The sequence below is a fragment of the Corythoichthys intestinalis genome, chromosome 15 (genome assembly GCF_030265065.1).
Source record: "Corythoichthys intestinalis isolate RoL2023-P3 chromosome 15, ASM3026506v1, whole genome shotgun sequence".
Lineage (NCBI taxonomy): Eukaryota > Metazoa > Chordata > Actinopteri > Syngnathiformes > Syngnathidae > Corythoichthys > Corythoichthys intestinalis.
In genome coordinates this window covers 40,186,441-40,199,373 of record NC_080409.1, presented here as the reverse complement: position 1 = coordinate 40,199,373, position 12,933 = coordinate 40,186,441, and the positions used below count along the sequence as shown (strand labels likewise).

Below are 12,933 nucleotides of genomic sequence, written 5' to 3'. Positions count from 1 at the left end.
TGTATGCAAATCGTCCACAAGCCGCAGCAAAGATGGATGGCTTCTACAGTGGGGCAAATAAGAATTTAGTCAACCACCAATTGTGCAAGTTCTCCTACTTGAAAAGATTAGAGAGGCCTGTAGTTGTCAACATGGGTAAACCTCAACCATGAGAGACAGAATGTGGGGGGGGGGGGGGGGAACAAAATTATATCGTTCAGTTTTTAAAGAATTTATTTCTAAATTAGAGTGGAAAATAAGTACTTGGTCACCTACAAATAAGCAAGATTTCGGGCTGTCAAAGAGGTCTAACTTCTTCTAACGATGCTCTACTCGTTACCTGTATCAATGGCACCTGTTTTAACTCATTATCAGTATAAAAGACACCTGTCCACAACTTCAGTCAGTCACACTCCAAACTCCACTGTGGCCAAAACCAAAGAGCAGTCGAAGGACACCAGAGACAAAATTCTAGACATGCTCCAGGCTGGGAAGACTGAATCTGCAACGGGTAAAACGCTTGGTGTAAAGAAATCAACTGTGGGAGCAATTATTAGAAAATGGAAGACATATAAGACCACTGATAATCTCCCTCGATCTTGGGCTCCATGCAAGATCTCACCCCGTGGTGTCAAAATGATAACAAGAACGGTGAGGAAAAATCCCAGAACCATACGCGGGGACCTAGTGAATGACCTACAGAGAGCTGGGACCACAGTAACAAAGGGTACTATCAGTAACACAATGCACCGCCAGGGACTCAAATCCTGCACTGCCAGACGTGTCCCCCTGCTGAAGCCAGTACACGTTAAGGCCAGTCTGCGGTTCGCTAGCAAGCATTTGGGTGATCCAGAAGAGGAGTGGGAGAATGTGTTATGGTCAGATGAAACCAAAATGGAACTTTTTGGTAGAAACACAGATTCTCGTGTTTGGAGGAGAAAGAATACTGAATTGCATCCGAAGAAAACCATATCCACTGTGAAGCATGGGGGTAGAAACCTCATGTTTTTCTTCAAAGGGACCAAGACGACTGATCTGTGTAAAGGAAAGAATGAATGGGCCCATGTATCGAGAGATTTTGAGTGAAAATCTCCTTTCATCAGCAAGGGCATTGAAGATGAGACGTGGCTGGGTCTTTCAGCATGACAATGATCCCAAAACACTCTGCCAGGGCAACAAAGGAGTGGCTTCGCAAGAAGCATTTCGAGGTCCATGGAGTTTTTGGATCGGAACAAGGTAAGTACGCGATAATATCTCGTTAAAGTAATGGTGTCTGTAATTCTGCTCTCCGTGCTCCCGCCTCAAGATAGGGTTTTGCTGTTTAAAAAATATTTTTATACCTGTCTAAAATGTTTCTTCCCCCCAGAAAAATTGACATTTTAGGCTTTCCAATGATTTATCACACATGCATATCGGACAATTTTGAAATTGTGCCAAATTGGGGTCTCAGAGCGGAACTTCAAGTCACCTGAGTGTTTTCCGCCATACACATTTATATATATAATTACATTTTTGCATCAGGAGAAAATACTTTTACTTTTTAGTTGTTAAGTAAATTTTAAAACAAATACTTTTGTACTTTAACTTGAGTATTTTTTTCTTAGATACTTAAATAATTTTTTTGCACCTGTATCTTCCCCTCACTGGGAACAAATTTGACTTACTGCTGACAATGCGGACCAAACGCTGACACTGGTTGTACAGGGACCGAATAGACCTTACCAAGGGGCTTGGTACCCCGTACTCCTGGAACACCCCCCACAGGACTCCCCGCGGCACACGGTCGAATGCCTTCTCCAGATCCATAAAAGACATGTAGACTGGTTGGGCGAACTCCTATGCACCCTTGAGAACCCTGCCGAGGGTGTAGATCTGTTCCACTGTTCCTTGGCCGGGACGAAAACCACACTGCTTCTCCTGAATCCGAGATTCGACTTCCTGACGGACCCTCACCTCAAGCACCCCTGAATAGACTTTACCGGGGAGGCTGAGGAGTGCCTCTATAACTGGAACACACCCTCATGTCCCCCTTCTTAAAAAGGGGGACAACCACCCCCGGTCTGACAATCCAGAGGCACTTTCTCTGATGTCCATGTGATGTTGTAAAGGCGTTTCAGCCACGACAGCCCAACAACATCCAGAGCCTTTAGGAACTCCGGGCGGATCTCATCGACCCCCGGGGCCTTGCCACCGAGGGGCTTGACAAGATTACTGATTCGCTCAATTCGCTGTCAATCAAAAACGGATTCAGCTTCAGTCAGATCATCCATTCATCATGCAAAGATGAACGCGTCCAGGGCAGCTGAGACCTATCCACTGTCCATAGACCCCCAGAGAAGCTCAGATTCAGATAGGCAGGTAAACCCAGCCTTTAGCCAATGACTCGTCTCGTTTTGCTGTTGTTGAACAATGCACAATCAAACATGAGCTTTTTCAACATAAAAATTACTTTTTTATTAAGTTGATAATCAAAATTAAATATTAAGAAAGACGTTTCATTCATTCGTTTTCCATGCCACTTTTTCCTCACAAGGTCACGGAGTTGCTGGAGCCTATCCCAGCTAACTACGGGCAGTAGGCAAGGGACGCTCTGAACTAATTGCCAGCCAATCGCAGGGCACAAGGAGACATACAACCACTCACGCACACACTCATACCTACGGACAATTTAGGGTATTCAATCAGCCTACAATGCATGTTTTTGGGATGTGGGAGGAAACCAGAGTTCCACGCAGGCACGGGGAGAACATGCAAACTCCACACAGGAAGGCCAAAGCCTGGGATTGAAGCCTTGATCTCAGAACTGTGAGGCGGACGTGCTAACCACTCAGCCACCGTGCCTAAAAGTATATTGTTTTCGAACAAGCTTGTCTGCTTTCACGTAACAAGGGTAAAGATAAAGTGAGTAAAATTTAATTTCTATTCCATTATTAAGTTGGTGCATCTTCCAAAATGTGTGTGCATATTACCACGGGAAACGAATTGGCCATTTTCTGCCTTGAGCTTGCGCCAGCCAACAGGTGGAAGAAACGGCAATTAGGACGAACCTCAAATTCACCCTTGGATAAACTTCTCTCGGTGAGTAAATATATTTTTAATTTAATTTCTGAACATTATGTACAACAGTAACCATCAGTCCGCTAGCACATATGCGAACATTGTCGTTTTGTGTGTGCGTAAAGATTTGCTAAATTGGCAAATTTAAGTCGTATAATCCTCGACTTCAGATATCACAACACCACATCGAATAAGTCACCTCTGACAATAAAATTAATGGAGTTGGCAAAATTGGCTATCTATTTGTTTCTTTTTTTTAAATCCAGAAAATCGGTGTTCAAATGAATTTATCTATTATTACAAAGAATGTCAATGTTCATATTTTTTGTTTGTGCGAGTTGTTTGGTCAAGCAATGTCCAAAAAGGGTTCTGCATTATTGATCTTACCTTATTAAGTGAGTCAAACAGTGTTTGAGTGAGTAAATAAAGGGGATGCAAAGTTGTTTGAAAATAATAAAACCACTTTGTTTAAAGATTTGTATAGATGAGAAAGGAGTGCTTTGCAATTTAAAAAAAAAACAACAAAAAAAAACATTTGCAATTATTGTCTGTTATTATCCATCTTTTCCAGCTCTCTGCTCAGTTGTGGCAGTGTGTAGCAGTTCCTTACCACAGTGTGTACTGTGTAGTAGGTTACGGACAACCTCCAGACTACGGTAAAAGTTGAACAGTTAATATATTCTGCAAATAAAACTAGAGCAACTGCTGATTCTGCAGTGATCGCCTGTTTTTCCTCTTAACTGTTGGTCAGCAATCTATTTGCATCATATAAAGGGACTAACTTTTTTTTCCCCTATTTTGCAGAAACTTCTGAACTGGTTTGAAACAACCTGGCAATATTTGCAATCAACTGTTCAGAAAGTTTTAGAGAGTAAGTTATTACTACAAGACTGCTGCACTAGACATAGCTGCCCACCTGTGATGGCTTGTTTTTCCTCTAACTGTTGGTCAGCTATCTATTTGCATCATATACGTGGATTTTTTCCCTTCTTTTGCAGAAACTGCTGAACTGGTTTGAAACAACTTGTCAATATTTTCAGTCAGCTGTTCAGAAAGCTTTAGACAGTAAGTTAATACTACAAGACTGCATTTAGACATAGCTGCCCACCTGTGATAGCTTGTTTTTCTTCTAACTGTTGGTCAACTATCTATTTACATCATATAAGTGGACTAACGTTTTTTTCTTTTGCAGAAACTGCTGAACTGGTTTGAAACATCCTGACAATATTTGCAGAAAGAAAATGAAAACAGATTTCATTGCGATACATCAAGCAGCATACTCAAAAAAATTACAAAAATGTTTACAACATTTAAATAAATTATCTTAAAACAGGAGTTAATTTTCAATCACCCTATATTGTTTGTACATTTGCAAACATTTTGTTGTACACTTGTTTTGCACTGTGTGTTGTTGTGCCATATCTGTATATCACAGTACTGGAAGTACACTTTTCGTTTATACCTGCACCTGAAGTGAATTGTTGACAATGTTTAGGATGTTTATATTGGTTTTGCTCTGCACTTTTATTTTGTCCATTCTTTTGAGTTTTAAAATACATTTTTTAAAATGAAACTGGAGTTGCCATCAGTGGCGCCACCAGGGGGTGGCCATGGCCACCCCTACAAATTGGTTGGCCACCCCACTGGCCACCCCGCTTGCCAGTATATCGTTAGATTGTTGTAGCATCAGTTGTAGGGCTGTCAAATTTATCGCGTTAACGGGCGGTATTTTTTTTTTTTTGAAGTAATCACTTGAAAATACTTATCGCAATTAACGCATTCACGGTACGACTCACAATGGCGCCGTTTTACTTACATACAGAGATAAGAGTCAGAGTGGAGTAGATACAAGCATTCATTGGGGCCGTGCTTTTAATTGGCAAAAGCTTTGTCATCTCTCCCACAGCAATTATAAATATTGTGGGAAGCGACATGGGGAAGAATGTCATGAAATGATCTTTTTCTACAAAGAGAAGATGTAGCATTTGCAGCCACCACACACAGTCATGGTTGCACCACTTCCCATCATGCATTTGGGCAGAACAGTTAAGTCGCTACAGTATCATTTACTGAAAGCTCAACAAATACACTAGATGGCAATATTTAGTCACAATATACAAACTCACATTTATCCTTTAAGAATTACAAGTCTTTCTATCTGTGGATCCCTTTCACAGGAAGAATGTTAATAATGTTAATGCCATCTTGTGGATTTATTGTTATAATAAACAAATACAGTACTTATGTACAGTACTGTACAGTACTTATGTACTGTACAGTATGTTGAATGTGTATATCTGTCTTATCTTTCCATTCCAACAATAATTTACAGAAAAACATCGCATATTTTAGAGATGGTTTGAATTGCGATTAATTACAATTAATGAATTTTAAAGCTGTGATTAACTCGATTAAAAAATTTAATCGTTTGACAGCCCTAGTTAAATGTACACCTTATGCCTAATATATACATAACACAATAAAACAGAATTGTTGTGGAACTCAAAATGTTGACTGGACAGTTATGGACTATGCACATTAAATCATTAGTAACATCAAATATTACACAATACACCAATGTATATCAGTCGCCGTGTCTTTAAGTCTTTCTGATAGTTTTCCCCTGACCTTTTTACTGCAATAATATAATGAAAACCTGAAATTATGGATTTTAGTTTTGGCCACCCCAAGATTTTGAGTGGCCCCATCTGGCCACCCCTATGAAAAATTTCTGGAGGCGCCACTGATTGCCATGTCTAATTTATTTTAGAAAAATAAGTTACTCTTACTAAATAAATTTAAGTCCCATTTTGCATCAACTTTTGAGTTGAAAAATTAAAATGAAGGAGTTATAGCAACGTAAATGAAGTAATGTTACCTCTTATTAATGCTAAAACTTGGACTTAAAAATTGAGTTGGTTCTACACAATAAAGCTTGTGGAGGACAGTAAATAATGATGGTTCAACTATACTAATTGAGTGAGTCCAGTTATAAAATTTATAAGGGAAGTACTTAATCTTAGTTGAATTTACTTATAAAATTAAATGCAAATTGTTACAACAATTTTTTTAAGTAGAGCCAGTGGATTTTTTTTTTTTTTTTTTTTTTTTTTTTGGGGAGTGCAGCATCCACACTGTTTAAAGGACTATCTTTAAACATTAATATGTTTGATCTCTGGTTTTGCTTCATCCGGGGTTCTCTTTTCTGTCTTCTAACGCAACCACACCTCACCTCCCCCCACTTTGACCTCCCAAAAATGCATGTGAGAGTTGCCGGCTAATAATAACTGTCCAGGGGGGGTAAAGTTACATGCAGATCCCTGAGCGCTCCTCACCCCCACCCGGTCCTACTCGGTCAACACCTCCGCACAGGCAGCTCCACATGCACTCGTACACTGCACTTTCTGCTTTTTATTAATCTTATCTTACCTCCAAAGAACAAGTGATCAACTATGGAATAAATGACTTAACCAAAAGCAAAGGGATTCTTACCTGAACAAGTGCTCAATATGGCTGACGGTAGGGTTGATTGGCATGACTTGTGTGTAAGCGCTAGTCTTCAATAATGCTTAAAATTGTATTAAATTAGCTCCAAATTGATTGCAAGATTGATAACTAGAATCTACGTTATCCAGACTCTAAGCTGATTTTTTTTTTTTTTTTTTAATAAATGAGAAGTCTTCCAACTAACACTAATTGAATTTAGTTAAGTCAGGTGTTGAATAAAGTCGGTAAAAGTGCATTCATTTATATATTTTGAATGATATTCTGGATATAATGGCAGAAAATGTCATCTCTTCGTGTATTGAAAGTGCTGTCTCTATAAATACAAGCTATCACATATCGGGGGCATTAGCGTGTTGCTCTCGGGCCGCATGACGCTTGCATTCATGTATTATTCATAACTCTGTGAAACTAAGAATATGATTAAACGCATGTTTATGTTGTCAAACTTCAGGCCACAGATTACTAATTGAGTTTCGCTGTAAACTAGCAATATGGCCCAGTGTTGTTCGGGTTTATGTAACGTGAATGCAATACAATCACATGGCAGATAAAGCATAGATGAGAGATGCAGCTGTAATGTAGTAATTAAAGATGTTCCGATGCCGATCGATCGGGTCCGATCACGTCATTTTCAAAGTATCGGAATCGGCAAAAAAATATCGGACATGCCTTTTTTTAATATATATATATTTTATTTAAATCGTTTTCTAATTGTATTTAACGTTACAGACAACGTGTCTTACACTCATCCAGAGTAGTTTTGGCTTAAAGTAGGGCTGTCAAATTTATTGCATTAACGGCGGTATTTTTATTTTTTTTAAATTAATCACGTTAAAATATTTAACGCAATTAACGCATGCGCTGCACGACGTACTCACGCATTGTCGCGTTCAATATATTAAGGCGCCGTTCTACCTATACATAGAGCAAAAAGGAAGCATATGATGGGTAGAGAGAATTTTGACAGCCTTTGGAGCCTATTTTTATTTGGCCAAAGCCTTACAATCCCCCTCTGAGCACTTAGAAATAACATGGGAGGCAATGTGGGGAAGAAAGGTTGGAGTTGATCATTTTCTTAACACCCTGTGTTATTTCCCAACGCAGAGAAGATATATCAATTGGTGCCACTACGCTGAGTCATGGTTGCACTTCCCATCATGCATTTGGGCAGATCAGTTAAATGGCTACAGTATCATTTACTGAAAGCTCAACAAATACACTAGATGGCAATATTTAGTCACAATATACAAAGTCACATTTATCCTTTAAAAATTACAAGTCTTTCTATCAGTGGATCCCTCTCACAGAAAGAATGTTAATAATGTAAATGCCATCGTGAGGATTTATTGTCATAACAAACAAATACAGTACTTATGTACTGTATAATGAATGTATATATTCGTCCGAGTTTTATTCATTTTTTTCTTAATGCATTGCCAAAATGTATATGATCGGGAAAAATTATCGGGAATGATTGGAATTGAATCGGGAGCAAAAAAAAGCAATCGGATCGGGAAATATCGGGATCGGCAGATACTCAAACTAAAACGATCGGGATCGGATCGGGAGCAAAAAAAAAACATGATCGGAACAACCCTAGTAGTAATAGTAAAAGGACATCTTAAAGGGGTTAATGCACAATTGCTTTTCCATCACTGTGAAGAGTATAGTGGCCAGTGATGCGGAAAAGAATAAGAGAGACCGTTTACATGTTTCACACTTGCTGCTCTTCTGCCCCGTACTCTGCACAACCCTAAGAGGCAGTGCCTTCATTCTACAGAAAACACCAGAAGATGAGAATGGCAATCGCCACTTTAATTCATGGTTGCCACAACTAGCCATGAACCATTGCAGGCGTAACACATAATAAATAGCAGTCACCAGTGTTGTCAGTAATCTGATTACTTTCTTTCAGTAACGAGCAATCTAACGCGTTCATTTCTCCAAGCCACTAATCCGATTAAAGTTAGGTTCCTTAGTGCCTGTGCATTACTATTTTGTTTTTGTCTCATAATGTATGTAGAATGAAGAATACTGCAGTCATGTACCAAGAGCATTTGAATAGAAAATATTTATCTTGAGTTTGGGAGTGACATCACATCTCACGTTTTCTCATCAGGGGAAAACAAAAAACAAAACAAAAAACAGTGTATTACCATGCTGTTTGAGCGCTGTCTGCCACGGTGGTCAACACCATAGCCTCGCTGCTTCGTCAGAATGCCATGTGCCATGAATCTGCTATGGCAGCATGTAGACACATTGTTCTATCAAACACAATAGTTCTTTTGGCTTAAAATACAGCAGTTTATTTTAAAGAGGGTTGCAAGAGCAGAAACCGCTTTTTCAGCCTTGTCTGTGTTTTCCGCAATATTTTTTTTGTATTTCATTGGCTTAATGTGGTTATGTAATGGGTTATTGTACAGTATCATTATAACTATAGTCTACATAGATAACATAGTGCTCAGAAAAAAATACCATTGTTAAAAATAAAATAAAAAGCCAACACAAATATAAGCAGTTACTCACAATGTTACTCATTACTTGAGTATTCTTTTCAACAACTACTTTTTTACTTGTACTTTACTTTTACTTTTGCTTGAGTAATATTATTTTGATGTAACACTACTCTTACTTGAGTAACATTTTTGGCTACTCTAACCACCTCTTAATGTAGATCTAGATACAGCCAGAAGCTAGCAGCCTCGTAGTCAGCATGAAAATGTTGCTTTTTAGATTTTATTGATTGCTGCATTAGGAATTTTAAAGCTGAAAATCAATAAAAGTGTACTCATGAAAATTGCTGTTGTTGTTTTTCCTTTCAATTTATTTTCATTACATAAAAAAAAGATCATAAAATAGGTGAAATCTTTTTTTTTTCCTTAAAAATCATACAAGCATTATATCCAGAACAACAACAACAAAAATCTAATTAAATACTATACCTGTATATGTAGTGTGTACAGGAGACGTGCTACAGCGGTATGAAAAAGTATCTGAACCCTTAGGAATTTCTCACATTTCTGCATTAAATCACAATAAAATCATTTGTCAAAATCACACAGATGAAAAAACAGTGTTTTAACTAAAACCACCCAAATATTTATAGCTTTTCATGTTTTAATGAGGATAGTAAGCAAACAATGAAAGAACAATAACTTCAACCAGACACTTCCTGTAGCTGAAGATGAGTCTGGCACATCAATCAGGACAAATCTTGGCCCATTCTTCTCTACAAAACTGCTGTAGTTCAGTCAGATTCCTGGGATGTCTAGCATGTATCACTGTCTTTAGGTCATGCCACAGCATCTCAATGGGGTTCAAGTCTTGACTTCGACTTGGCCACTCCAGACTATGTATTTTTTTCCTTCTGAAACCATGCTGAAGTTGATTTATTTCTGTGTTTTGGATCATTGTCTTGTTGCAACCCCCATCCCCTTTTTGGCTTCAACTGTCTGACAGACGGCCTTATGTTTTCTTGCAAAACATCCTGATGAACTTTAAAATTCATTCTTCCATTAATGATTGCAAGTTGTCCAGGCCCTGAGGAAGCAAAACAGCCCCAAATCATGATGCTCCCACCACCATGCTTCGCGGTGGGGATGAGGTGTTGATGTCGGTGAGCTGTTCCATTTTTCCTCCACACATGACGTTGTGTGTTACCCCCAAACAATTCAACTTTGGCATCATCAGTCCACAAAATATTTTGCCAAAACTTCTGTGGCATGTCCAAGTGCCTTTTTGCGAACATTAAACAAGCAACAATGTTTTTTTTGTTGTTTTTTTGTAGACAGCAGCGGCTTCCTCTGTGGAGTCCTCCCATGAACACCATTCTTGGTCAAAGTTTTACCTATAGTTGATGTGTGCACAGAGATATTGGACTATGCCAGTGATTTCTGTAAGTCTTTAGCAGGCACTTAGTATTCTGCGCTGAACTCTTGGCGTCATCTTTGGTGGACGTCCACTCCTTGGGAGAGAAACAACAGTGCCAAACTTTCTCCATTTGTAGACAACTTCACTGACCGTCGACTGATGAACATCCAGACTTTTAGAGATGGTTTTGTATCCTTTCCCAGATTTATACAAATCAACATTTCTTGATCGCAGGTCTTCACACAACTCATTTGACAGAGCCATGATGCACATATGACAATGCTTCTCATCAAGACCTTTCTTACTAGGTGTGTCTTTTATAGTGGGCAGGGCAGCTTTGCGCCACTCATCAGTGATTGGGCACACCCCTGACTTAAAATGTTTGGTAAAAATTTGTTTCAATTGCTCTTTAATAGGGTTGTTCCGATCATGTTTTTTTGCTCCCGATCCGATCCCGATCGTTTTAGTTTGAGTATCTGCCTATCCCGATATTTCCCAATCCAATTGCTTTTTTTGGCTCCCGATTCAATTCCAATTTTCCGATAATTTTTCCCGATCATATACATTTTGGCAATGCATTAAGAAAAAAATGAATAAAACTCGGACGAATACATACATTCAACATACAGTACATAAGTACTGTATTTGTTTATTATGACAATAAATCCTCAAGATGGCATTTACATTATTAACATTCTTTCTGTGAGAGGGCTCCACGGATAGAAAGACTTGTAATTCTTAAATGATAAATGTGACTTTGTATATTGTGACTAAATATTGCCATCTAGCGTATTAGTTGAGCTTTCAGTAAATGATACTGTAGCCATTTAACTTCTGCCCAAATGCATGATGGGAAGTGCAACCATGACTGTGCGTCGTGGTACCAGTTGATATATCGTCTCTGCATTGGGAAATAACATAGGGTGTTAAGAAAAAGATCAACTACTACCTTTCTTCCCCACATTGCTTCCCACGATTATTCTAATCGTTGGGAGAAGGATTGTAAGGCTTTAGCCATTTTAAAAAAGGCTCCAAAGGCTGCCAAAATTCTCTTTACTCATTTCACGCTGCCTTTTAGCTCTATATACTGTATGGGTAAAATGGCGCCATTATAGATTGAACGCGACAGTGCGTGAGTGGGTCGTGCAGCGCATGCCTCAATTGCGTTAAATATTGTAACGTGATAAATGTAATAAGTATTCATTCTCGCCGTTAACGCGATAAATTTGATAACCCTACCTTAAGCTTAAACTAAAGACTCTGGAAGAGTGTAACACATTATGTCTGTAACGTTAAATACAATTAGAAAACGATTTAATAAAAAAAAAAAAAAAAAAATTAATTTTAAAAAGGCATGTCCGATATTTTTTTGCGGATTCCGATACTTTGAAAATGACGTGATCGGACCCGATCGATCGGGACATCTCTACTCTTTAAGTCTCCTTAGGCAGAGGGTTCAGTTACTTATTTTTCCCCCTTCTGTCATTGTTTGCATGCTATCCTCATTAAAATATGAAAACCTACAAATGTTTGGGTGGTTTTAGTTAAAGAAGACACTGTTTCTTTCACCTGTGTGATTTTGACAAAGATCAGATCACATTTGATGGTGATTTTTAGCAGAAATGTATTGAACATTAATAAGTTTTAGTTTCATCAAATTGTCATGAAATTTTGTCTTATGTGGTATTAAAATGCCTTCAAAAGTCTTAAATTTCACTTTTCGAAATTGAGAAGAAGATAAATACTTTACACCGGATTGTTATGGTAATATACAAAATATTTTTGTGCCAATCCAAAAAAGTTTATGACCGATACTACTAATTAAAATATTAATTAATTAAAACAATTTGCAATAAATTGAAAATAAGTCGTAAATTCAAATAAGTGTGGCCCATTTGTATTTTGCTCAGGGAATTGTTTCTAATTTTGTTTTATTTTATAAATCTCTGATGTCACATAACTTAACTCTTTGGCTGCCATTGGAGGCAATAGATGTTCAATTCGTTTTAACTGAGAGGGGGTGTTGAAATGGCTCTGACGTCTGTTGCCGTCAGTAGGTGTTTTCAATATCAATTTCCCTCTTTTACACTTCCACAAGACCAAAAAACGTTTATGAAATAAAAACTCGCTGTTTTTCCCCCCACCTGCAGGGGCCAAAACGGCCAGCAGGCCCCCCGGAGCCGAAGCAGAAACAGCCCGTGGCTCGCTCAAGTCCAAAGCTGTGATGGTGCTGAACAAGCTTCGAGTGTCTGTGGAGCTGCTCATTGCTTTGGCCGCTCTTTTGTGCTGGCTGACAGTGGGCGTGGTCATGTTTGATTTTGTGGAGTACAAGGCTGTACCAGGTGAGCGATAATATTAGGGATATTTGTGCTAGAGACTCACAATCACAACAAACTTTGCGATTCTAGACATCCAGCACATCATGTCCGATCCGGTCCAAGCCGCATACGACGCTGTCGAGGAAGTGTCCCATCTTGTCAACAAGTTTCAAGGTGACCTCCAATCTGAGCATTCACATGA

At 38.6% G+C, this 12,933-nt stretch overlaps 1 protein-coding gene across 6 annotated transcripts in view; it reads left to right on the top strand.

Moving 5' to 3' along the window:
* The first annotated feature begins 2,667 nt into the window (after nucleotides 1-2,667).
* si:ch211-266g18.10 (titin) overlaps nucleotides 2,668-12,933 on the top strand; it is a 66,195-nt gene continuing 55,929 nt past the window's right edge. For 5 of the 6 annotated variants that reach the window (XM_057860034.1, XM_057860035.1, XM_057860031.1 and 2 more), the window contains exons 1-3: nucleotides 6,392-6,555; nucleotides 12,564-12,755; nucleotides 12,822-12,905. In XM_057860034.1, coding sequence (XP_057716017.1) covers nucleotides 6,546-6,555; nucleotides 12,564-12,755; nucleotides 12,822-12,905 — 286 coding nt within the window. In that variant the 5' untranslated portion in view covers nucleotides 6,392-6,545. Of the gene's footprint in view, nucleotides 2,881-6,391; nucleotides 6,556-12,563; nucleotides 12,756-12,821; nucleotides 12,906-12,933 lie in introns of those variants that run through there. The other variant, XM_057860032.1, reaches the window with a different exon arrangement.